The sequence below is a fragment of the Mus pahari genome, chromosome 2, assembly GCF_900095145.1.
Source record: "Mus pahari chromosome 2, PAHARI_EIJ_v1.1, whole genome shotgun sequence".
NCBI lineage: Eukaryota > Metazoa > Chordata > Mammalia > Rodentia > Muridae > Mus > Mus pahari.
Window position 1 is genome coordinate 159,758,658 of NC_034591.1, and position 26,769 is coordinate 159,785,426.

At 40.4% G+C, this 26,769-nt stretch overlaps 3 protein-coding genes across 11 annotated transcripts in view; 1 reads left to right on the forward strand and 2 right to left on the reverse strand.

Moving 5' to 3' along the window:
• Window positions 1-11,327, reverse strand: part of Casc1 (cancer susceptibility 1) — a 37,026-nt gene extending 25,699 nt beyond the window's left edge. Inside the window, exons 1-5 of one of the 2 annotated variants that reach the window (XM_021189905.2) lie at window positions 11,145-11,327; window positions 9,092-9,109; window positions 5,909-5,990; window positions 3,539-3,630; window positions 1,179-1,280 (exon numbers count right to left, since the gene is read on the reverse strand). In XM_021189905.2, coding sequence (XP_021045564.1) covers window positions 1,179-1,280; window positions 3,539-3,630; window positions 5,909-5,990; window positions 9,092-9,109; window positions 11,145-11,147 — 297 coding nt within the window. In that variant the 5' untranslated portion in view covers window positions 11,148-11,327. Of the gene's footprint in view, window positions 1-1,178; window positions 1,281-3,538; window positions 3,631-5,908; window positions 5,991-9,091; window positions 9,110-11,144 lie in introns of those variants that run through there. The other variant, XM_029535255.1, reaches the window with a different exon arrangement.
• Window positions 11,328-11,481: 154 nt separating this feature from the next.
• Window positions 11,482-15,920, forward strand: Etfrf1 (electron transfer flavoprotein regulatory factor 1). 3 transcript variants are annotated; one of them, XM_021191603.2, is made up of 3 exons: window positions 11,482-11,570; window positions 15,425-15,512; window positions 15,592-15,920. In XM_021191603.2, exons 2-3 carry the CDS (start codon window positions 15,468-15,470, stop codon window positions 15,805-15,807), a joined length of 261 nt encoding a protein of 86 aa, XP_021047262.1. In that variant the 5' UTR covers window positions 11,482-11,570; window positions 15,425-15,467; the 3' UTR covers window positions 15,808-15,920. The 3 variants fall into 3 exon arrangements, with proteins under 3 accessions (XP_021047262.1, XP_029390055.1, XP_029390053.1); XM_029534195.1 differs by lacking the exon at window positions 11,482-11,570 and adding an exon at window positions 11,583-11,798; XM_029534193.1 differs by lacking the exon at window positions 11,482-11,570 and adding an exon at window positions 11,814-12,087.
• Window positions 15,921-17,069: 1,149 nt separating this feature from the next.
• Kras (KRAS proto-oncogene, GTPase) overlaps window positions 17,070-26,769 on the reverse strand; it is a 35,463-nt gene continuing 25,763 nt past the window's right edge. For 4 of the 6 annotated variants that reach the window (XM_029534704.1, XM_029534698.1, XM_029534699.1 and 1 more), the window contains exons 5-6: window positions 25,683-25,806; window positions 21,075-21,160 (exon numbers count right to left, since the gene is read on the reverse strand). In XM_029534704.1, the coding sequence (XP_029390564.1) occupies window positions 25,687-25,806 (120 nt within the window). In that variant the 3' untranslated portion in view covers window positions 21,075-21,160; window positions 25,683-25,686. Of the gene's footprint in view, window positions 21,161-22,703; window positions 22,705-25,682; window positions 25,807-26,769 lie in introns of all 6 variants that reach the window. The other 2 variants (XM_021190330.2, XM_021190331.2) reach the window with 2 other exon arrangements.

The window sequence follows — 26,769 nt, forward strand, 5'->3', positions numbered from 1 at the left end:
TGGATTCTTTAAGGACAAGAATTTCTTGAGAAGGCCTCTGCCAGCTTCAAACTTTGCTTCTGTGGCTTCCTCACCTCCTGGTCTTCACAGAAACGAAGAGCCTGTCCTCTGGATTAGGCGTTGGTTTAGGGGCAATGGGCTGGCTTTTTCTGGGGTAGGCCTTGGTTTAGACCTTGGGTGGTGGGGGCTAGCCTGGCTTTTCTGTCATGTCATCGATAAGGGCTGATCTACTTGCTTGCCATGCAGCACTTGAGTTTCTTCCAGAACACGTCTGCAGTCTCTGTGTGGTGAGAGGCCTGGACTTCAGCCTGTCTTCAGTCATTCCACCTGTGCCTGGGAGTGGGGCTACGCTGTCACTTGGGTGCTTGGAGGGCATTGGGTCATTCAGCAGGATGGCTCAATGCTTTTACATCTCAGGGAGTAGGGTGTCTGAGGGGAGAGGAGGCTGGGCTGTGGTGCAGAGATATGAAGAGAATCCATACTACTGGTTTCTCACCTTCCAGAGACTCAGGTGACAGCACTCTTAAACAGTGAGAGCAGTAACATCCAAGATTACTACAGAGGGACCAACACACAGATGTGATCATGAATAGCTTGCACACTTGGAAAGTTGCCAAAATGTAGCTCAGACATGACGTAAGCCCCTCCTGCTGAGAAAATAGTGCTGAGAGATATGCCTGATCCAGAGTTTTTCACACACCTTCCCAGTCCATATACACAAAGTGAAATGTACTGATGCATAATTCAATGGATCATATAGATTTCCAAGTGAACAGTGGAGGACTGTGTGACATGAGCTTTCTACAACTGCATCCATTTTCCCCCTGAACATGTGAGTCATAAATGTGTCATATATGTGTCAAATGAGGGATTTTTAGAAGATTTTTTTTAAAAATTGTATTTATGTATTCCTGTGTGTGCAGTGCCTGCAGAGCCCAGAAGAGGGCGTCAGACACCCCCGGATAATTGGTGGTAACTGTAGGAGTGGGTGGTTGTAATGGATGCTGGGTACTGCTCAGGTTCTCTACAAGAACAGTGCACACTTTTAACCACTATGCCATCTCACCAGCCTGGAGTTTTTTCCTTAATAAGGTTTCCCAAGATAAAAATGAGTAGCAGTCTATAGTTCCCCCGAGATCCCAGAAGTATGAGCTCAAGAGAGGAGAGAAGCACCTCACCTGAGCCAGAGCTCGCATTTCCCGCTTCTGTTTCTCTGCTTCAGGAAAGCAGCCCTCGAGCAAAGCAAGCTCTTCAAACTCTTGGCTTCTCCTTTCTAGGTCCTGCCACAGAAGGAGGCACATTGATTGCTCTTGCTTGGCTTTTGTGGGGGGCATTTAACAGTCATATGGCTGAGTATATAATTCTAAAAGAAAGTTGTTACTTTGAATAAAACTGCTAATGCTGACTGAAACAGTAGCTTCAAAGTAGGATCTTCAGATGCTTAAAGGTCCATAATGTGAGAGATACTATTTGCCCTGTGGTGCGAGATGATACAATTCTAGGTGTCTTGGCCTAGATCAGAGCCATAGTCCCACACTACACTAGTTAGGGGGTGGGACATGAGGGGTGGTAGTGGCTGCAGGCAAGATTGCCTTGATGAAGAGAGGGCAAGCCAGGCGTGGTGGCGCACACCTTTAATCCCAGCACTTGGGAGGCAGAGGCAGGCAGATTTCTGAGTTCGAGACCAGCCTGGTCTACAGAGTGAGTTCCAGGACAGCCAGGGCTACACAGAGNAACCCTGTCTCGAAAAACCAAAAAAAAAAAAAAAAAAAAGAGGGCAGGAATTAATTTACTAGGTCCTAACCCTAAGTATCACATGCTCTCACTTTATGCGATAAAATGGAAGAGGCATTAAGTGTTCCTCTATGCATCAAAGGCAACAGTGTCCCAAGAAATAATCTGTATAACTGAGTATTTTGGGAGATGTGCTCTCAAGAGTGTATCAGCTGAGCACAGCAGGTCAAGGGTAAACATCAAGATGCTTGTTTGGAACCACAAGGTTCAGCATTCAAGCAAAAACAGGAAAAAAACCTATCTAATGAACAGCAAATCTTTTAGAAACCTCTGGCTTGATCGGCAATGATACAAATATAGGTGATATTGTTTTTTTTTTCTTTTTCTTTTTCTTTTTTCCCCCATGAGACAGGTTTTCTTTGTGCAACAGCAGCTCTGTCCTGAAACTTGCTTTGTAGACCAGGTTGCCCTCAAGCTCATAGAGATCTGCCTGTCCCTGCCCCCCAAATGCTTAAAGATGTGCACCCTTATGCATGGCTACAATGTTGTTTTTCTTTCTAGGTTCTTTCTAGGTTTGGCTGGCCTCAAACTTCTATGAAAACAAGTCTACCTCTGCCTCCAGAGGGCTGGAATTAAAGACATTCACCACCATGCCTAATACATTTGAGATGTTTGATAATGGAGAATAAGATAGTTCAGCATTTGGAGGTAAATAAGTCACTGACTCAATACTTTCTAAGAAAACAACACTTGTCACATAGCAACGTTTGGTTTGCCGATGGTATATACCACTAACAAGGGCATGCGCTCATGAATGCAGCTTCATGTGTGCATGCATGTGTGTGTACATGCACAGTGTATGTGTGTGTGTGTGTGCATGTACACACACAGGATGTGTATGTATGTATGTGGGTGTGTGTACACACAAACACAGGCAGTAGTTGACATTAGATGTTCTTCCTAGTTCCTTCTCCTTTGTGTTTTGAGGCAGGATCTCTCACTAAAACGGAAGCTGGTCAGTTTGACTAGGCTAGCTGGCCACGTGCTTCAGGGATCTACCTGGCTCAGCCCCTCAGTGCTGGAACTGTAGCCAGATGAGTCACCTGATTTTCACATGGAGCTTAGAGCTCATCCTTTCAAGGAGGGCATTTTCCCACCTGAGCCATCTCCCAGCCCTGTGTCATCTTCCCCCAACTTCTATATGAGGTGATCTTCCTTTCACGTGCTTATGCTTAAACATGACAAAATGCTGACATTAGCGTAAGAACCCTGGTGTCTTCTGTTAAGCTAGATGCTAAAGAGATCTTTAAAGACATGGCCAATGCAGCCAGGTATGGTGACATGTGCCTTTCATCCCAGCACTTGAGAGACAGAGGTAGACAGATCTCTATGAGTTTGAGGCAGCTTGGTCTACACAGAGTTCCAGAACAGCCAGAGCTGAATACAGACACCCTGTTTTTAAAAAAGAAAAAGGCAGGTGGTGGTGGCACACGCCTTTAATTCTAGCACTCAGGAAGCAGAAGCAGGCGGATCTGTGAGTCTGGGGCCAGCCTGGTCTACATAGAGTGTTCCAGGACAACCAGAACTACACTTAGAAACCCTGTCTGAAACAAAACAAAACAAAAAAACCACAAGCAAACAGACCAATGATGTACACTTCTCTAACTAAAAACACATGTGAGGTCATGCCCCACTGAAGTGAATGCAGGGCAAGGCATGGCTGCAGCTACGACAGGACTGGGCACAGCAGCAGACCCAGATGCAGGAGTGGGTGGCTGCCCAGTTGACACTCATACTTATTTACTTTCTTTTCCAGCAGATTCCACTTTTCTCTCTCAATCCGCTGTATTTCTAGCCTTTCCTGTTCTTCTTTTTCAAATTTCAGTCGAGCCTCCTCTGAAGAACCAAAAAGAAATCAAGAATCAGCTGCAGGGATTCGAACCCAGTGTTTTAAATTCTTGTAGTTCCTCATGAGTATTTCTAACGCAGAGCAGAACCTTTTATGGAGGTCACATCTACTGTGTGGCAGAGATGAGAAAACACTCACTTTCCAGCCAAGAAACCCATGAGTTAAATACATTATATCCTTGTCAAAGGCATCCTTTTGAAAACAGTGCTCTGAACAAAGAATATCCATCAGCTTAAAAGTGAACACGACTCAGTTTCCAATATTGAGGGGTCCACAACGGTAACCCCAGTTGCAGGGAACCTGATGCCCTTTCCTTGCCTCCAAGGACACCTCGCACACATGGTGTGTGGACATAGGTACAAGCAAAACACTCAGACACATAAGATAAAAATAAATCTAAAGAAAAAATTACACTGATAGTGGGCTGGCGAGAAGGCTCACTGGGTAGAGGTTCTCGCAGCCAAGTTAACCTGTGTTCAATCCCCAAACCCACATTGTGGAGGCGAAAACAGCAAGTTCTGCAAGTTGTCCTTTAACCTCCAAAACCACACTGACTAGCATATGTATGACTAGCACACGCATGCGTGTGTGCGTGAAAACACACACACACACACACACAGAGAGAGAGAGAGAGAGAGAGAGAGAGAGAGAGAGAGAGAGAGAGAGAGAGAGAGAATAAAATAAATAAAACAATAGCAATTCAATAATGGTTTTAAGCTGTGTAGCAGTTCCATCATGGCTGATTAAGGGGGGGGAAGTCTACAGTTGGCATCAATACTGTCAGAAAACTATTACCGTAAGCTTCCCCTGCTCTCACTATTTAAAATAAACTATGAAGTATCAACTCTATCGAGGTGGCTCAGCAGTTAAGGGCATTGGCTGTTCCTGCAGAGGACTTGGGCTCAATCCCCAGGATTTATACTGCAGCTCACAGCCATCTGTAAGAGTTCCAGGGAATCCACTGTGCTCTTCTGACCTCCTTGGGCACTGTGTGTATGTGGTACACAGACACAGATACAGACAAACACTCATACACATAAAATAAATATATTCATGTTTATAAATTCTATGTTTAAGGACATGAAATAAGCCCAGGATATAAATCCTGGTATGATTTTATTTTTAGTCATTTAAAACGGACTAATAAAGTCTCACAGGATGGCTCAGATGGCAAAGGCACGTACCCTCAAGCAATCTAATGACCCACGTTTGCCTCCAGATCCCACCTGTAAAGAAAAGGACTCACACATGTTGTCTTCTGACTTCCATATGCATGGCAAAGCATGAGTGTCCCTCAAAAAACAAACAAACCTATAAAAGTCAACTAGCAAACAACACAATGTGCTTTTTTATCTACAAAAGGCAAATATACATTAAAAGTCAACGGAGTCCTTAAAATCCCTGAATAAAAATCTACGGACACTGAATTCTAATAGCCATAACCTCCAGGGCCACATAGTCTTTAAAAAGCACTTTCTAATGATTTGATTTGCCGACACTTTTTATTACTGTTTAATATTAATGAATGGGATTTCTAGTTTAACCAGCAAAGAGATATTGTTAAACACTGAGAAACTGGGCTCAGGAAGTTAAAACATGCAGTGTTCTCGCAGAGGATCCACCCGGATTTAGTTCTTAGCACCCACATCGTGTAGTTCACAACTTCCTGTACCCAGATCCAGAGGAGCCCAATGCCTCTGGCCCCCTTGGGCACCTGAATTCACTTGTGCATACCCATGTTCAGACACACAACACGCACACACATAACCAAAAATAAACAGCATAAATTTTTTTTAAAAAAAAAAAACCTCTCAGGGTTAAAAACCAAGTCAGGCTGTTGTATGTAGCTTTTGCTAGTGTGTACTTCTCATCACTAATAAATTTTAGGACACCAATGTGCCAATTTTTCATCAGTAGATTATAAACACTTTGAGGTAGGCCAGCCAAAATCAGCAGACAAAAACATGGGCTGATCACCTGAATTTGAATTTCTCAGAAGCAATGATTTTGTGTGTGTGTGTGTGTGTGTGTGTGTGTGGCTAATTTAAATATGGCCCAAATATTGTGCAGGGCAAAAGCTCAAAAGCTAAGCAGAACTGTACTGAGCTCTGAGCTCTATCTGGCAGCAGCATGGCTTCAGTGCATACTCAGATGTGGCTGTGTGCACTGATGGCCCGCTCTAAGTAGTAGGAATCCTTGTGGTTGTGTGGGTGTGAACCCATGGCTAATGCTCTGCGCTATGAGATCCAGCCGGGCACTCAGTACCTTCCTCCTTCAGGCGTCTCTCCTCCTCCTCCTGCAACAGCCGTAGTCGCTCAGCTTTGGTCATCTTTTTCTTACTGGGAGCCTTAACAAAGACCACAATGTTAAAAAGGCTGTCAGTGTGCTTAAGAATGCCCCTCCAAACAGCAGTCACGAGCTGCTGGAGAGATGGCTGGGCAGCTGAGAGCACTTACTGCTCTTCCCAGGGCCCATGTCAGGCAGCTCACAACCACCTGCAACTCTAGCTCCAGGGGATTCAATGCCTGCCTCTGGCTTCTTCAGGCCCTCATGGTGCAGATTAAATCACACAGGCCTGCACTAGGATACCTTCATTTTAAAGATAAGTCTTAAAAAAATACCAATTACAAAAACAATTATTGATTTTTATGAAAGCAACTTTTATATACAGTAAATTCAATAGACAAGACAGCTAATTCGCGTCAGCACAGACTCTGGGTACTGCAGGGATTCGTCTGGAAATAAACAAGAAAAAGCAATCATCCACAGCCCTCCACAGCAGTGACGACACTGGCAAGAATGCGTGACTGAAGTAAGCTTTGAGCTTCCAATCTGGAGAAGTCCATAACACAGCTACAATGGCAAACCATCAACATCAAGGACATTTCTGTGACCAAAAGACTTTCAGTGATTTTGCAAGTTTGGACGGAGGAGAGATTATTTTCAGTTACAGGGATCAAGTCTACAAAGCAGCTGGTAGTCCAACTTGTGTTCAAAGACTTTTTACATTCAGGAGAAGACATGTAAGAAGAGGGTAATGCAGCTGCAAGGGAGGGAGCTGGAGGAACAGCAAACTCAGTGGGCTCTGGGGAGATGGCACAGAGGAGTCGGGAAGCAGGTGATGGAGTAGAAGGCTAGAGCTCCTGCTGAGGTGGAGCAAGCAAGGCAGTGCATCCTAGTAAGTGTCACACGAACACAGACTGCACGCAGCACATTCACAGTGACGTCTCTTCTGAGCTATCAAGAGCCCAAATGGCTTGACTAGAATTCAGGGGCTTCCACACGTTTATTCAACAAACATTGATTCAATTTCCATGATAGATCAGGCACTGAAGTAAATGTTACAGACACAAAAATAAATGTGATACGGGCTGCAGAATACAACTTAGTGGTAGAGGATTTGCCTGGTGTACACGGGCCCTAGGTTCAATCCCCAGATGACATGCTCCTGGTCATAAATAGTTCACAGGCTGAAAGTAATTAACAGGCCAGCAAGATGGCTCAGGAGGTAAAGGTGCCTGCTGCCAAGACTGACAATCTCAGTTCAATCTCCAGGGTTCTTTCAGGGGAGAAAGAACGGATTCTTCTAAGTGGTCCTCTGACCGACACATGTGTGCCTTGGATGTCTATAAAATTCAAACATGTACATATGCAATATGATCCAAGACTTACAGCCAAAGCACATTTGCAGACGTGTTAAGAACCCACAGGGCAGACACTGACTCCTTAGCTTGCCCCAGACACTCGTTACAGGACCCTAGGCAAGCCAAAGTCCACATACTCAAATCCATACATAAAGCCACAGTATTTGCAGGCAACCTACATATATCCTCTCCTACACATTAAACTCTACCATTCTGGACCTTGGCAGCAGCCATATTTACTGTTCAGGAATTGCTTCACGGTAAAGTCTGACATATTCAGTGCAGTTGTGATTTTACAAATCTTTATCACCCAAACATTCCAAAGTGTTTCTTCTGGCTTTCCGAGACCACATTTATTTAAAAAATTGTATGTGTATAAGTGTTTGCTTGAATGTATGCCTGGTGCTCACAGAGGTGTCAGATCCCCTGGAACTAGAGTTATACAACTGAGAGCCACCATGTGGGTGCTGGGAACCAGGCCCTCTTCAGGAGCAGCAAGTGCTTGTCACCACAGCACCGTCTCTCTAGCACCCATTATCGTTGTTGCTGTTGTTGTTGTTGCTGTTGTTGTTGTTGAGATAAGGCCACTGTGTAGTTGAGGCTGCATTAGAACTTGTGGTCCTTCTGACACTGGGATCACAAGAAAGCACCACCATGTCCAGCATTCTGGTCATTCTTCTGAGACGGATTCTATGTGTGGTTTAATCCATGGGTGCAGAAACCATAAATAAGGAGGGCTGAATGTAATGATTTTTCAAGAGAGAATGGTGGGATTTATGGAGAACAGACCACTGAGATAAAAATAAATAAAAAGCCCCTGCTGTGGTCGGGGAGGCAACAAAGACCAGGTTCCGACCACAGACAGGACCATGGCAGGACCACCATGCCGTCTACATTCCTGCAGGTGGCTTCTGCTGAGCTCTACAGATACTGCTTCATAGGACCTCAGGACCAATGGGATCGTTTTCCATATGTCATGACCAGAATAAATCAAATGTCTTTGGTAATTACTTTTTAATTGTGTTATTACACTTTTGGGAGGGGAATGGCCTGGCCATGTATGAGGGGTTTTGTTGTTGTTTTGGTCCCAAGCTGGCCTCAAATTCATGATCTCCCTACTTTAACCTCCTACAAGCTGGGATTACAAGTGTGAGATACTATGGCACACTTGAAGAACTGATATTGAAAGAAAGAAAGAAAGAAAGAAAGAAAGAAAGAAAGAAAGAAAGAAAGAAGTTTTTTTCAAATAATACAGAATCTGTTGGTAGGCTAAATATGGCCTGTAATTAGGAGATTAAAATATCTGCTTTAAGGTTATCAATCTACAAAGCAAAGAGGAGAAAAAGATATCCCAGGCCCACGGGTAGCATCTCCTTTATCCACCCCCAGTTTCTACACTGTACAAACAAAAGCAGAAAGCCACAAGTGAGCTAGCTCAAGGTCCTGTTTTAGTCACAGGAGGTCTGTAACTATGGCTTATGTTTATCTGAAATAGATAAAAGGAAGGACTAACCTAACGTATTCTACAGTAGAAGAAAAAGGTGAAGCCTCAAAGACAGACACGGGTCAGCACTAAACGCGATCTATACCATGTGTTTTCAAACTAGAAATATCATCAAATGGGAAACACATCTGTAACTATGAAGAATTATCCAGTGATGTAAATAACATTATTATCTAAAAGGTAAGTAGCAAATTCAATAAACTATAACTAATTAGAAAATTATTATAAAATTCCAAAAGATATTCATTTGTACAGTATGTTCATAAAACTATTTATTTTGAAAACATAATTTCTACATACCTTTTTTGCTTTGGGAGCCTAAAAAGTGGGAAAACAAAAGAATTGACATATTTTAAAACAGAATTCAGATACTTTCAACAGAGCATCACAAAATAAATTAATTAGGAGAAACTAGACAAGAACCCATGGGAATTTCCTTTGTGCCTCCACTGCAACTTTTCTGTGACTCTTTGGCTACTTTAAACTGAAAAGATACTATAAAAAGAAGTCAGAGCAAACTGAAAACACAGGCAAGAAAACCCACAAGATTTCTCACGAAGCATCTTTTTGAGGTAGTCAATACTATTTCCTATATCAAAGAGTCTATAATAGGAGAGCAAGTTTAAAAAAGACTGGTTGAAAAGATTCCCTATATCTCCACGCATTACTGGCTATTGGTACTATTTCAATTTTGCAGATGTGGTGGCTGTATAAAAGAAACCTTTCTATTACATAAGATTGGTAGCTTTTTTTTATGGGGAGGGAATCAGTTTTTTCTAGTTTGCCAATTAACAATAAAGTGAAGACTGTCCAGCCACATGTTTGTTTGTTTGTTTGTTTGTTTGTTTTTTGGTTTTTCGAGACAGGGTTTCTCTGTGTAGCCCTGGCTGTCCTGGAACTCACTCTGTAGACCAGGCTGGCCTCGAACTCAGAAATCCGCCTGCCTCTGCCTCCCGAGTGCTGGGATTAAAGGCGTGCGCCACCACGCCCGGCATCCTCACTAGGATTTCTAACATGAAACAGGTGTGGGGAAAGTCCTATCTTTATCCTTCATGTAAAAATAAGAGCCATCAGTAGTGAAACTTTTCAACATTCAAGTGGCAAAGGATGTCCTGACGGGCTTTGTGAGAAATGTGTCCTCTTGGACTAACAGTGCAATTGCTTCCCTTCCTGTACTGGATACTTCCTTAGATTGCCGGGTTATGAATTATTTCAAATTCATATACTAAAACCTTAACTTCTTCTGTGTTAGCATTTGACCTGCTTATGAAAAGGGTCCGTAATTATTTCACCAAATTAAGAAGACCTGATACTGGAATCGGACAGGCCTCTGGCTCAATATGGCTGGTATAGGTTACAAAGAGGAATCTTGAATACAGACCCTCATGAAGAAAATAAACATCGTATGAAAAAAATGAGTTTACACTGCTACACACTAAGGAACTATTTCTAAGTAGAAGAGAGATCTGAATAAATCCCTGCCCCCATGCTGACCCCCTGACCCCCGATGTTCAGTCTCTAGAACGGCGAGGTAAGCAGTTTCTACTGTTTAAGCAAACATGTTTATGGCACCTTGTTTCCTGGAAGCCCCATGATACAGTTAAGTTTGAAGCTGAGACCTCCTGGAATCTACATTTTAAATAAATCCCCCAAATGGCTTGGAAGTCTTTGAGAAACAGTGCTATGAGGATAGGAAAAGAAAATCCAAATTTCGATGTAGCGAATAAGTGCTTGTTCTTGTAATTTGCCAACAGTCTTATGACCCATTGGGGGTCTTGCCAGGGGAGGCCTTCACTACCCATTTCTTTCCACCACTTACAGAAAAGACATACTTATATCTTAAAAGAGGTTGAAATGCACCACCCTTTTCTTCTCTCCCACCCTTAATAGCTTGTTTACTCCGCTTTAGATACACCAGCTGTTACCTTGGTAAAACTTGTGTCTGTTATTCTGCTTAATTGACTGCCGCAGGAGGGCTGTCATATTCTCCTTTGTGTCTCTCTGGCTTCCAGCCAGCAAACACAAATAATGCACTCTGAATTTTCCCTCAACGAGTGTGATAATAGATGATCTCTTGATGGAGAATGGGAAATAACACACGAAATTTGCTCCATATTGTTCTGCCTCCTTCGTGAAGACGTAAGCGTTGGAATGAAAACTTTTCTGACAAGTTGCAGCCAGAGCCAAAGTGGGAATGTACATCACCGGAAGCTAGTAAAGTTTAGTCACTGGAGAGATCTGGATCTCGCCACCTCTGGATCGCACTGCGCCTGCCGGCCTGCCCTCCCTCGGTAGCGCTGAAGTGGAATCCGCACTTGCCCCTTTCCTTGTCTCCCTCACTTTCCTGGCTTACCATGAGAGATGCAGGACCTTTGCCAAGGGAAAAGTGAACTCTGCAGAGCAGGAACGCTCACGTTGTCAAGACGACAGGCCACGCCCACTCACAATTCCCTGAGCTTTGCGAAGGACAGCCTGCGCAATCGCACTCTAGTCTTCCGGTGAGTCCTGCCCAAGTCCTAGACTGGTTACACAAGCCACACTTCCCACATAAAGTGCGCCCACATTGTGGCTTTTTCCTAATCCCGCCCACTTCCGCCTGATGCCCCGCCCCAGCAAGGAAAGCGGCCTCCAGCCCCATACACTTCTGCCTGTAGTCCGTCCCTCAGCTCCGCCTACTTCCGGCAGACGGTCGGAGCATTTACGGCCGTGGTGCCGCAAAGTGCTGGAGTTGGCGGTCTGAGCAACCTGTCGTCCGGACCCCAGACCTGCTGATGGTGAAGTATGCCTTAGGAGAGGGCTTCCGGGCGTGGGAAGAGCTGTGTCTCACACTGTAACACAGGCTGACCTGGAACTCGCGGGCATCCCTCAGCTTCCTCCTGAGAGCTGAGGTTATAGCCGAGGGCCGTCACAGCCGGCCTTGTAAAGAGGTTTCTCCCTCGCTTCTTTTGCGTCTGGATGAGCCCTTCCTGGAGGATCTGGGGGAGGAATGGCGCCAGCTCACGACTAGGTGAAACCATTGGTTCTGGGCGGGTCCCCCAGGGAGTCATCCGGACACAAAGGCGAGCTCCAAGAGGGTCGTTACCTTGAGACTAAAGTAGTACAGATTCTTCACTGATCGTGGGAGTTTAGTGTCTATGCAAAGCATTCGCCCTTCTCAAGAGCTGCTCACACAGTAGTTTAAAGTAACCTCTAAGAGCCAGCAAGCCATTGTCCCAAGGTCACCGAGTGTTGTACTGTTGTGGCAGCCTGCAGAATTTCAGCCCTTCCCCTTAAGAAAAGGCACTTCAGACTTAGAGGTAAGGAGTCAGTTCTTTAACCCAACCCCAGCTTACGGCCCGTCTAACCCATTAAACACAAGATAGAGTACTACTGTTCTGTCCCTTACATAAACTAAATGTTCTGTTCATTAATACTGACACCTAGTTTTTGTGGGTTAAGGTCACTGGTTGCACAACACTTAAAAACCTTACTGCCCTCCGAACCTTGGTAATGATAAAAACTCAACACCTACTGCATATAAATTCAAATTTGGTTTATCATAGCTGTTGAGTATGGAAGTTAGCCTTTGTTTTGAATTATTCAACTACTAGTGTTTAGTGATAGAAAACCTCAGTCCAAACTAGGATGTGGTGTGGAAGTACAGTAATTAACAAGGCGACTCAGGAGGAAAGGCCTTACTCAAAATCACTGTGTCATTATCAACTTCTCTCCTAAGAGGAAAACGAATAGTGGAGAGGTGTTAGATCCCATGGTGCAAGACTGTGCATGTTTTTTTGAGTTTTGATGTCCTCTAGTCCCTGGGCAGGATTTGTGAGTAATAAGAGGGCTGCTTTCTGGCATCTCTTCTTCACATGGGTTGTACTAGCCCCTCTCCTGTCATGTATCTAAAGGCATATGACAGTTTCCTTTCTGGTCTCACAACCTCTGGTATGGGGAAATCTGACAGGACAGTTTTTCCAATGCAGTCTGAAGGAATACTGAGTCCAGTCCACTAGACCACTGAAACAATACATGTCTCCATTTCCTTCAGCTTTTTTTTGTCACTTGAACATCATGAGGCAGAATAACATCATTGGGCATCAAGCCCTTACATTAGAAGTGTCCTACTAAAATGACAACACCATCATTCCTTTATTCAAAGTCCCCAGGGAGAAAAGACTACAGCTCCTTGCACATATCAATGTTCCTGGAATAGCTGGTGACTTGGAGCCATGCACTCATCCAACTTTGATAACTTCCAGGACTTCATGCAGGTCTCTGCAGCAATTAAGTTGTTTTCTAGTTTGCAAACTAAAGGTTTTTCCCAGCAGCAAAAATAAACTAAGAATTCCTGAAAATCAACTGTATTATAAATTAACATCAAAGTGCATGGGGCGGGGGTAGGCGAATCTTTTATTAATCTGTGGAAAAAGCTATTGGGAAGGAGAGCTAAGTCAGGTCTCTAAAAGATTTCACAAGTTACAAATGCCAAATTTTATCTACATAATAATTTCAAACCACATAATTTTAAGTCATTCTTCAGCAAGGTACTATTCAACAAGGTCCTGGTATTATATTATTCCTCCCCTCTCTCCCTACTCCCACTGTTAATACTATTGGTTAAACACACCTGTTTCATTACCTTTCAGTATTACACTAAATCTTCAGAAAAAAAAAAAAACATTAAAAGAGAAGAGAAGAGAAGAAAAAAGAGAGAGAGAGAGGGGTCAACCCTAGAAAACCTCAGTGGACACTACCGTTCTCAAGAGGAAGCAAGCACAATCAACTAGGATCTGTACACTTCGACACTAAATGCAACTCCAGTCACCACAATTATCAGTATTAGTGTCAGGGTGCCACTATGTAACTTCAATCATAGCTCTCCTTGAACTAAGGGTCTTCCCCTGCCTCAGCTTCCATCCAGCTCAGCACAATAATTTTTGGCTGAATTTTGAGAATCTCCATTTTCTGCTAGCTAATTGTAAAATAACCTTTAATTCATCTTTAAAAATAATCTACTTTGAAGATTTGTTTTTCCTGAATAATTCAGTCCAAAAGATAAAAGGCAGTAGCCCTAAGGGACAGGATGAAGGCTGGGATACCTTAAGAATTCAAAACAAAGGAAACAGGTCTCAGGTAAAAGTGGTTTGTGTCAGCAGCCTAGCTCAAGGGGATACTGACTGGGTGGAGAGGGTGGTGGTACAGGTTGTTGGAGGCAGGGCAGGATGAACTTCCCAGGAACGAGTGGGATCCTGGAGGGAAGGTACTAGGTGGTGACAGTGGTAATTTGGTTCTAGTAGAAGTGATTATCCAAAAAAGTCAATTATTGAGGATAATTGGAACCAGCTTCTTCGCTGTTGGACGTGAGTTTTAGAATTACTGATAGGAAGCTAAAATAAAAATAAATTCTGTAATATGGGAACTAGTTGTTACCAGATTATAAAGGTCACTAAAACCCACACACATGCACACAGCACTCAGGTCTATGGGTGCACACCTTCACTAGGTGGCACTTACTGCCAAATGGGCAGTTCCATTCTCCATTCGTAATGCTTCTACTACAGTATTTCTCAACCCCTGGGTCACCACCCCTTTGGGGTCAAAATGATCCTCACAGGGATGACCTATGACCATCTGCTTATCAGATGTTTATGATTCATAACAGTACCAACATTGCGGTTACAAAGTAACAGTGAAATTTTATGGTTGGGGAATCACTACACCATTGAGGAACTATATTAAGGGGTCATAGAACTAGGAAGGTTGAGAAATACTTTTCTAGTACATCTTACTTCCTAAAATACCCATCCATGTGGTGGTTTATAAACCCACTACATGAACGAGGTTCTTGGAAAGAAATAATCTCACAGTGGAGAATTATGGCAAGTACTTTATAATCAGGTGATCAGAACTATCTTCAGCCATAATGGATGGAACACAGTGGAAATGATTTTTATGTTTGGTCTAATGAGGCCTCTCCTCCTTGGCAGCTAAAGCAACAAGTCAAAAGCATGGTCAGTAGCATGGATGCTGTCTGCTTCCCGTGGAATCCTTTCCAAGTGCTCCCTTTACCTGCTGCCTCTTACTCTGCATTCTCCTTAAAGGCCAACCTTCTTGATCTTCCAACTCAAGTTTATTTTAGTTTTAAAATTTCCTCCGAGAATACTCTTCTAGATTTAGACTCTTAGTTTCTTCCAAATAATCAAGCCAAGCCTTGACAACAGGGCAGACAGCTTTACTTTTTTTGGTAAGGAAAACAGGCTTAGAAAAGTGGTGTTATCCCAGTGCCTCAATAAAGAAGCTCTCAGAACAAATAACCATTTGGGGGGATAAGAAGTCTTGGCAAAGCACTTGGCACAAACAAGAGGATCCTGTAGACCTGCAAGTTTGTAAATCCAGTGTATATGCAGGGAGATGAGAGGTAGAGGAATCCCTAAATGAAGGAAGGGCCAGCTGTTTGCAGCAACAACTAAGACCCGTGGAAAGGACTGACATCTGAGGTCATTACCTCCAAATGCACACTGGCAAGTGCATGTCTGTACACAAAAAATGAAAAGCCAGCTCACCATCTTACCATGGTAAGATCTCTGGTTCTTTAAGATTTATAATGCAGTTGCAAAAAAAAAAAAAAAAGAAAATCTTCCTTTTCTTTAGGTATGTCATGTATAAAAGTGGATTAATTCCATGTTAAGTGAAAATGGCCAATTCGTTAAGAGGAGAAGTACTGACTCTTTATAAAAATGTAAGTAATTTATGCTGCCAGCTTTATAAATGTTATTATATAACATGGATTGCTTAGAAACACATCTTTCTTTTTAAAGCTGCTGTATCTTGGACGGGACTATCCAAAAGGAGCAGACTATTTTAAAAGGCGATTGAAGAACGTTTTCCTTAAAAACAAGGATGTGAAGGACCCAGAGAAGATCAAAGAACTTATTGCACGAGGAGAATTTGTAATGAAGGAGCTAGAGGCCTTGTACTTCCTTAGGAAATACAGGGCTATGAAGCAACGTTACTATTCAGATACCAAAGTCTGACCAATCGTTGCCACCAGCTGACAATCAGTGCTGGTTGTTTGCCTGTACCAACTATTAAAAAAATAATTCAGTTTAAAAGGGCGAGATACGTTTTTAAAAAATGAGTTGCGAGCCAGGTGTGGTGGCACACACCTTTAATCCCAGGATTTGGGAGGCAGAGGCAGGTGGATTTCTGAGTTTGAGGCTAGCCTGGTCTACAAAGTGAGTTCCAGGACAGCCAGGGCTGTACAGAGAAACCCTGCCTCGAAAAACTAAGAAAAAAAAAAAAAATGAGTTGCCCTACTGTACTGAAATAGGTTTCAACCTTACTGATACTGAGAGCTTTGCCCATAATCCTTTTATTATTGAAATAGTAGCTTTAGCACCTTTCATGAGAATATTATTTTGAAAGAAAATACACCTAATTTTTAAACATAGCCAATTATTCTTAGTGTATTTCTCCATTTACTGATGAGATTGTCACTAGCAAATGGTGTCTAACAGACTTGCCCTTTAGCTTGTGGAGTGTCTTTGTTTTTTGCTGTTTTGTTACCCCATCAAGTATACTAAAGTTCATATTCAAGGCTCTCTACAGACACCTCGAAATTAAATACAGTAATCAAAGTAAGACATGTGAAGGTGACTTCTGTCTTGAGAAGCTCAGCAGCTGACTAGCATTGTGTAGCTATTATTCCCATTATTCTTTGTGCTGCTGGCCTGCCTTAAGTTCTCAAGTAGTTCTCACTTCAAGTAGTTTCATGAAGAGTGGTAATGTTCCTCTATTTCTGCCATTAAAGCTAGTGTGTTTTCTGTCTACCTGTAACTGACTCCATGTGGCAATGGACCTAACCCAGGCAGGACTTATGTAATGTCCTTAGCAACGTTATAAGGAACATTTCTAACTTAAAAGCTGCAAATAGCGTTGCTTATAGGATTCTATATCAGGCTGGAGAGATGGCTTGGTGGTTAAGAGCAGCACTGACTGCTCTTCCAGAGGTCCTGAGTTAATTCCCAGCAAACATATGGTGGCTTAAACCATCTGTAATGGGATCTTCTTCTGGTGTGTCTGAACACAGACAGTGTACTCATATAAATAAATAAATGAATAAATCTTAAAATCTTAAAGGATTCTGTATCAACTACGAAGCAGACATTCCAAATTTCCACCAACAAATACCTAGAGCCAGGATGGGGATGAGGCTCAGTGGGAAGTACTTGTCTAACAAACACGTGAGATTCTAAAATTGAACCTTAACCACAATTAAAACTACATAATTACACACTTCATAGTCACCATAACTATTTTTATTACATTACAATGATTAGGAGCAGTACGGTTCATGACAAAAATATTACAAATTTCAGATCACTTCACAGCACGTACTCCTATAAACATTTAAAAGTTAATTTTAATTAAGAGTGGTCATTTTTAAATTTAATGTTTGATATGACCAACATTCCCTAGGTCAGCACAACCAAAGGATGGAAAACAATTGGATCACACTGCATATGTCCCATAACAAACAAAAAACAAACAAACAAAACAACAGAAAGCAAAGGAATGGAAGGAAGGAAAGCACAATGTACAAAATGTGCATGTTTCAGTTTACACTATACAAAAATAGTTAAAATACATTCCAGGTAAACATGTTACATTAAGAAATAGCACTAGTAAGAAATTGGCACTCAAATAAAAATGCAGAAGTGTTTTCAACATGAAGACATGAGACAGTGGAATTGGGGACCTGGAACTAAAACAGCACATAGCCCACTTAGCTGGTTAGGGGAGAGTCTGTAATTGGCATTTTTGCAGAACTTTATTTTTCCCAAATTTATCTAAAATGCCTACCACCATCCTAAACAGGCACCTCAAACTATTGAACTAAACCACAAATCTGAATCTAATTAACTGTTTGAAAACTAATATACTTCTTTAGAAATAATTTTCATTTTTTGACAGAATTTACAGCTATTGGTATTATCTGTTCAATTTTTCAATGCAGAATTCATGCTACCCAGTATTACACAGAAGTTATTGAGTATAAATTCACCTTTAAATAACTTTTGGGTTTAAAAAATGACTACACAATTCTCAAGAAATCACTACTTTTTAACAAAAGGAAATTAGTTTAATTTTTATTGCCTACAAAAAAACCCTTCGTGTGTGTGTGTGTGTGTGTGTGTGTGTGTGTGTGTGTGTGTGTGTGTGTATGTATGTTTGGGGAAAATGGAAAAATCAGTGGAGTACAAAATGAGATGAATTTGTGCAAACTGTAACTTTTGACATGCCTCACAGAACATGTTATGTATGTTAGGACAAAATTGTGCAATGGTGGCAAGGGTCGATAACCTATAAAAGTTAAGATCTAAATTCCTATGCAGTGTGACTCAGTCAGTAGAGCCTAAAATTCCCTATTGAAAATATTTTCTCATTGTATTTGCCTACTATATTCTTCCCATAAACATGTTAATACCTATGACTGTAACTTAGCATTGCTTTTCAACTTCAACAAGGACTTTAAGGCTGCAGAAACTAGATAACCTATTTGTTTCTAGGATTCTTTCCCCTTTTGTTAACCAAAGTGTAACACAATTCAAATTTACATAGTGGTAATTACCACTTCTTTAACACATTGCCCAGAAACATTAAAAATATCTGATTATACACTGTAGCTTTTGAAGTACACCTGTTCCTCTGTATAGAATTGAGAAGTGTTACTAATTGCATTTTAAGACTTAAAATCCACCCAAAGAATAAATATGTACAGTTTAGAACATTTCAAAAAAAATAGTTTAGGGTACTTCTGTTCCTTTAGAAAAATGAAATAATTATATAAAGTAGTTTGATTTAAAAGTTGCATTGGATTCACAGCAAACAATTCTTGCTAAACTGAGGGGGAAAAAAATGTATAAACCCAAACTCCTCTCTGCAAAACTAAAATCATGTATTTCATTATATCTAAGTCATATGCTATATGCCTTATTTAGTAGTATTACAGATCACGCTACATACCACTGGCCAAGGATTGTATCCCTTATTGAGGACACCGCACTCCAAGTGCCTAGTGTAATTCCCAGAAGATGATAAGTACTGAATAAATATTGAGTAAATAAAATTTTAAAAAAGAGCTTTATGATAGAAACTTCAAAGTGTTTTTCATTGTTAGACTGTATTTATTAAAACAATAGAATCTATCACTTACCAGGATGATGGCTAGATGAAGATTAAGCTCACCTTCCACTGGACTGTGTTCTCTCCACACTAATTTTGAAAATTCCTACTGAGGCACCAGTGGGCTGGGCAGCAGGAATGAAGTCCAAAGGATTGAGATTGAATTGTTGTAGTGGCCCTGAAAACCATCTATTAATTCAAATCCCACTATGGTGTCTGTTATTTTAAGTCCTGGGGAAGAAAGCCATAGGGCACCTTTGATGTACCTACCTTAGTGGGCAAAATTCATGAAGTTGTCCATAGTGGAAACAAAGTTTGAAGTGGGGGAAATTATTAAAACTACACTAAGTGATGGGCATGTGGGAAGACAGGCTGAAAGCCAGCATGTTCGAGGGGAGTCCTGAAATTGGAGAATGGATACTGAAATATAAATTTTACCTCTTGCACAATTTGCCCAAGACTGGCAGTGAAGATGTCAATCCATGTAAAACAGTTACAGATTGTGCTGAGCTTGACAACTACGTGTGTCAATATGTAAACTATGTTACGCGGCTGGGAGGTTAATGTCTTTGAGATGATTCAAAACCAAGCAGACAGTGATTTGCTTAAAGTCAGACTTCTAAAAGACAGATATCCAGTCCTCATAGTCCAGTGATATTTCCATCTCATTTCAAATTTTGTGAGGGGATGCTTTAAGTACACTGAAAGATTGTTTTTCCTGTTATCTATTCTTAAAACATTAGATAATTTTAAATTCCTATCAGATTTGGGAAGTACCTAGGAAATGTTTGTTCAGCTAGAATTGAGAGACTAGTCAAACCTGCATTTTCAAACCTTCTTAAAACACTGCTTTAAAGATTTACTCTTGTTGTAGCCTCCTACCCCAAAATCTCAACCTTGAAGCAAACATCGAAATTTTTTTAAAATTTTTTTATTATTATAAACAAAAGAAATTTCTTGATTTGTCAGTAGGACTGTTACATGATGAGAATGCATTATACTAAGCCATCAAACTCTCTTTATCCCCCATGTTGACCAAACAATGCATAGCCAACATTGAATGCAGCAGTGCTACAAAACCCAGTAGCGTTCATCACAGGTTCATGTAAGGCCCAACCCTGCAACTCTGGTCTCCTCAACACCTGCCAAGCTATAACTGCCTCAGATCATCTTCAGCTTCACAACCATTAAAACTACTTTCAACAACATAAATTCAAAAAAGACTTGAAAGTTAGGATAAGAACAATCTGACAAAGGGGAATCGTACTTAATTCTTAGGAGAACTTTTTATATATGCTAAAGTTGTTTGAATTATTATAAAAATTTAGTAGCATGTAAATATAGCCCAAATGGTTATTACTATTTCATACTGGGTCTGCCTTACCAAGAAAAGCTATTATAGGAATCTTACAGTAATTTAGCTAACATGGAAACTGAATGATTTCAACATTTTCCATTGCCTTTTTTTTTTCCATTTTTCCCCTTTTCTAGAAAAAATATACTATTTGAGGGAGTGACCAAGATTAATAGCAGTGGAAAGCTAGAGAAAGCCTTTGTGAACAGTCTGCCTACACTTCTGAAGGATGATAAACTCTAGGACATGCTGGACGTGAATCAAAGGGAAGCCCTAAGTCTGTGATCTCTCAGTCTCAGGAGAACCAACCACAAGGTCTCAAGTGAAGCTGCGATTACTACAGAATCCATTTGATGACTAGATGGAACACAGAGCAGGGATGGTTCAAAAGCTTCATTATTCTGGTTCACACCAATGTTCACAGTTGGTAAGAGAACTAGCAAGGAATCAACTGCATGCACCAAAATCCCAAGACTGAGTCTCAGGTCTTTAGTCTCTTCCACAGGCATTGCTAGTTTAAGTCCAAAACCCAGGGAATACTGGCACTTAGAGAAAAGAAGGTTTCCACTGTTCTTTTAAAATAAGCATTTAAGATAAAAGCTGACAGTTTGCACGAACAGAAAAAAAAAAAAAAAAGATTAGGTAATGCTAAAACAAATGCTAATAATTTAGTGTAATGTACAAAAATCACACTTTTACTTAAGTGTGCCTTAAGAAAGAGTACAAATTATTCACATAACTATACACCTTGTCCTTGACTTCTTCTTCTTCTTTTTCCCATCTTTGCTCATCTTTTCTTTATGTTTTCGAATTTCTCGGACTAATGTATAGAAGGCATCGTCAACACCCTGAAATATATAAAAACAAAAGTATATATAAAACGTGTTAATACGCAATGGCTTGCCATGCTCAGATGACAGATTTTCACTATTAATGGACGCTTGAGTACTCAAAGTGTAGTTCTGTTTTTATGGTTATATTCTGGCAACTGAATGGGCTTAATGATTCTTTTTTTTTTTTTTTAATATTTTTTTAAAGATTTATTTATTTATTATATGTAAGTACACTGTAGCTATCTTCAGACACTCCAGAAGAGGGAGTCAGATCTTGTTACGGATGGTTATGAGCCACCATGTGGTTGCTGGGATTTGAACTCCGGACCTTTGGAAGAGCAGTCGGGTGCTCTTGCCCACTGAGCCATCTCACCAGCCCTTAATGATTCTTTAGGATATATCTCTTCATGGATAATTGATGTTTTTAGATTTTTAAATTATTAAATTTAAATTATCTTTTAAATTTAGGTATTAAAATATCTAACAAAATGCCTGATATTTAGTAATTTAGATATTTAGTAATTTCAGAGTAATAATTACTTGTATACTTTCTTTCAAGTTACTCTTTCTTTCGAAGCAAAATACCTGACATTCATAACTTTATTTTATGGTATGAGTGTTTTACCTCCACATATGTCTGCACTATGTGAGTACAGTACCCAATGGAGGCCTGAACTAGACATTAGATCCCCAGGGACAGGAGTTACTGACAACTGTTAGCTGGGTGCTCTTAACCACTGAGCCATTTCCCAGCTCTGATGTGCTGATATTTTAAATAGAAACCCTGACTTTCACAGCAGGCAATATTATAAATGATGCAAATATGTAAGTTTAACAAATGACTTTTTTTTCCCCCAAAAGGACTTGATTTCCACTAATTTTTCTCTACTAGAAAACTTAGCCACTCAACTCCCCATGCCTGCCTCCATGTATGGTAGGTGTCCATACATCTTAATTGTCCCCCAAGTGTCTGGACTTTATAGACAGTAAGCCACATTATCTATAGATACTGGTGCCTTAAAAGCTGTGATGCCCCTGACCTCTGATGATGAGCGAAATCGTCTGACTGGTGGTGTACTTGACCACCCACCAAAATTGTCTTATTACTGTTTTACCATTTAGCTATTCAAAATTTGTCATATAAATACTGGTCTTCAAAGAACATTCAACACTAGTCATTAAAGTCTACACCTATGTTTCATTAAAGTAAAATACCTAATGAGTTGTGACTAAAACTGATTCAGTCAAAGTAATTCCCAACCTCCTAACTCTGGGACTGCATTCTAGGAGCAGAGCTTCAGGAGCCAACTTTAGACCTTCAATCCCAAGTTCACATTAGAGTCAAAGGAAAGCTGAAGAGAAAGCGGCCATGCTTCATCTTGTGCACTCATCCTGTAGGAAGTACTAAAAGGAATCTTAACCTCCCAATGCTTCCAAACCTCGATCCAAGAGGGGTCTGGAGGACAAGCGCCCAACACTCTAAGCCGGGCCTTCACTCTCGTAATTACCTGGTTCAGTATTATGAATTGTGCAAGTAGCATAATATGTATTTAAGCACCCTATGTTAAACACATTATCTTCAAAATAATTGAATATCTTAAGTGGCAAGATTTTTCCTTTACCATATTACTAAGATAGTTTGTAATTTAAAAGTAATAACTATTTATATACTTTCTTCCAAGTTACTCTTTCAAATTTTTATAGTTAACTCATTTTGACAACAGATCTCTAATTCAGGAAACACCCAGTACTGTTGACAATGTACAACATGCAATGAAGCTTGCTCACTTTAACAAACAGAAACTGGATAATGCCAGTATCATCTATTTGAATATGAGTGAATAAATATATATTGCCCCTAACCCCAATTTGCACTCTTGGTGCTTTTCACCTCCTAAAATCCATTACTGATGCAATAAGTAATACAGTCAAGGCCTAACTAGATTGTGAGGTCCACTCAGACAGATACAGGAGACAGACATTTCCTTCTGTGCTATCCTTAACACACAGTGAGAAACTCTTCCAATGACATAATAAAAGTACCTATAATTCAACAGCACCGTACGACTTAGGGACATAAGACACTTGAAATGGGATAGTATCTTTTGTCTACATGTGTGTATGTGGGGGGTGGGGTGGGGGAGGAGCAGTACATTTAAGTGGAGGGCCAGAGCAGGACACTGGGAATCTTGTGCCCTCACTCTCCACCTTCTTCCCATGAGGCTGAGGATCACAATGAAACTGGAGCTAGGCTGGTAACCAGCTCTCTCCACCAGTTACTTCGGCCCCTGTCCCAGTACAGGTATTTTCTGGCTGGTTATTTTCTTGAGTTGTAGGGATTTGAACTCAGGGTTCATGTTTGTGCAGCAAGCATGCATATTTTCACTAGCATATTTACTAATGAAAACTATCTCCCAGATACTCTCCCAAAATGGAGTCTTACCTAACTCCCTTATCCATCATGAACTCCCGTGGATCACACATTATGGTATCTACTCTATTTCATCATCTTTAAAAAAAAATTACATCCATTTATTTTTCTGTTTGTGTTTATGCCATAGCACACATATGAAGATCAGAAGACAACTTAAGGTTCTCTCCTCCCACCACATGGATCTGAAGGGTCACACTCAGGTCCTCAGTATTGTCAGCCATCTCTTTGCCCCCACCCCCAACTATTTTTACAATGAAGAAAAGTACCAATGATACTAAAACAATGATGCAGAAAATAAAAATCTGAGAAAGATAGCTGAAGGACAATTTTTAAGATGGAGCAATACACACCATTTAGGAGACTTGTCAAGTTCTGACAGTGTGTGAGTCTCTAGCTACATTAATTCTAATTAGATGGCTTTGATGTTAGAGCAATGTCATAGCTCATGTACAAAGGGCAGTGGACTCGCTGTCTGTCTGGGAACTGAGTCTCATAAACTGGCATCCCACATTTTGCTCATTACTTTGTTTAGACTTATCCCTTTCCTAGGGTGAAAAGCTAATTTGTATGTACTTATCACTATCAAAGACGAACTTTAAACACTTATCTCACTATAATTTTAAACACAAAATACACTTTTTCTTTATGTAGAAAGTGCTATGTAATTAGTGATTCAATTCATAAAATCCACTATTAACAGTTACAGCAGTCATTGCTGCAAACCGCATAATTTAGACATTCAGAGCAGAGTGCTTCAATGTTTGCTTGAATATAATGCAAAGTGTACTACATTCTCTAAATATTGTTCTATTTTAAAACCATCTAAGAAAGGGGAATTGGGTTAAAATTACCATTTTAATCTGGTCATGGCCATTATTTCAAACTTTAACTTTTCAAATTGTATTTTAATGTTAAATTGCACCAGTTTCTAAAACTAAAGTATGGTTTTACCCAATCACAAAAGTTTTAAGAGTTCATAATCCCATTACAATCCCTGCAAGTATTGACCACTGCTTCTGCATCTAAATCTCTTAAACACTGGGATTGTGTCATGTCCTCAAGGAACACCTATATTACAACAAAAGCACAAACTTCAACATGAGGTTTTATCACCTCACTGAAGAATTTGCTGAGTTAGACAAAATATAATCTGGGTTGATTTAGACAGGAAAGTCAAAGTCCACTCAATCTTTACTAGGAAATACCTATATGCTAGAATCTCAACATGCAATGGGCACAAAGCTAAAACATAAGGTCCAGCTTTTTAGGATTCTATTGTCTAATAAAGGAATGACACATAATGCAACAAAGGAAGCCATATAGTTAAAAATAGTATATTGGAAATACACAAAGTCACAATGGCCATTTTAAGGGGCTGTAGAGATTCTTATAGACAAGGGAAATCACATGTTAGCTGATGAATCAAACTAGGGATGGGAATACTGGCGATCCAAAGGAGGCAAGACTAAATGGAAGGCAGAAATAACATGTGTACGGACAAATCGGGTAAGATGATATTGTTTTAAAGTTTCAAAGGACTAGAGAAGAGGGAGAGTGTTAAGGCTCACTGTAGATGTGTTTACAGTGTGCTCACTAAGGCAGCGTCTACATTCACAAGAAAGAGACTGTGCTAGTTACTTGTTGCTGATGTCATTCATTGTACAGAAGAAATCAATAATAACGTAATAATGAGACAAAGCCATAGCATAGAAACCTACAACTGCTTCTAAATGGGTACAGGAGTATGGCTTGTTAGGCCTTTCCTACCTCTGGGCCATATTAGTACTATATATTTTTTACTTAAAAACTGCTGTTTATCTTAAAACTGATTTCCCTCAAAAATAAATTATTAGTTTCAAATATTTAGCTTACTTAAAACTAATGAAGTCAATAAAGCTCATGAAAAATGCAGATTAGTCTACTGTAGCCATCAAAAGGGTCAATTATAATACTCAATTTAAAATAAATGTACTCATTACAGAAACAAATGACAAGTTTCTTATCTTTTAACACCTCAAAGCAGAATACATCTAAGTGGTTCTGACTGCTTTGTTACCTTTGAAAGACATCTGCTTTGTACCAGAATGAATATGCTGAACTTACCAGATTACATTATAACGCATTTTTTAATTTTCACACAGCCAGGAGTCTTTTCTTCTTTGCTGATTTTTTTCAATCTGTACTGTCGGATCTCTCTCACCAATGTATAAAAAGCATCCTCCACTCTCTGCATTGTAAAACACAACTTCTTTAAAGTCTGTTTCATTTGGAAGAGTAATTTACTGGGATAGCCATGTGTAAGACCTTTGAATTATGAGCTTTACAGTTCAGAATTTTTTTTTTAAGCAGACATGAGATTGAATAAAATTGAGGATGCAGTGTTAAAACATGAGCTAGAACCTGGTTTGTTCTCAAAAGTTTTTGTTTTTTGGAATTAAGAGTTTAAATGAAAAGCCTAACTATATGTGTATGTTTCTCGATACAATAATTTTAAGTTTGATGAACTGCAGTTAGGAAAAGTTCAGGCTTTCCTGGGATAAAGGGAAGACTTGTAATTGCCATATGCCACTGATGCCCACCTTTTACCCAGTGGGAAGGCAGAGTGAAAAGGCAGACAAGGAACATGAGGCCTTGTTAAAGTCAAACCCAAAAATCCACTAACCTAGTGAGTCCAAATACTTCTATAGGACCCCCAGTTTCATTTTCAATTAGTTTCTAGTCAATTTCCAGGTCCATTTGAGACTGCTGCCACAGTGAATGAGAAATTACAATATTTAAATGAGAAAGTAGGCCATTTAGCAAAACAAGAAAGCTTCACAAACCATTTGAAATATATAAAATAGGAGCAATACATGTCTCCTCAACAGCCTGCAGAGCACTGTTCAGACATGCTGCTGTGTGCCTTCTATTTTCATTTATGTTTTCTACTTTTGCTGTATCTTATATGCATGAGTTCTGCCTGCATGTATGTCTGTGCACCTTGTGCACACCTGGAGCCTTTAAAGGCCATAATGAATCAAATCTCCTAAAACTGGAGTTAACAATGGTTGTGAGCCACCATATGGGTCCTGGGAACCCAGATCCTCTGCAGGAACAGTGCTCTTAACTGCTGAGCCATCTCTATAGCCCCTCTAATGAGATGTTCTGATTTAGAATCATAAATAGCCGTTAAGAAAAAGGTGTTCAACTT

Excerpts from the sequence above, each read along its gene's own strand:
- Etfrf1 (XM_021191603.2), top strand. The coding sequence starts at position 15,468 with ATGGCCAATTCGTTAAGAGGAGAAGTACTGACTCTTTATAAAAAT. Across the intron at positions 15,513-15,591 it reads TACTGACTCTTTATAAAAAT|CTGCTGTATCTTGGACGGGA; the intron begins GTAAGTAATTTA and ends TTCTTTTTAAAG.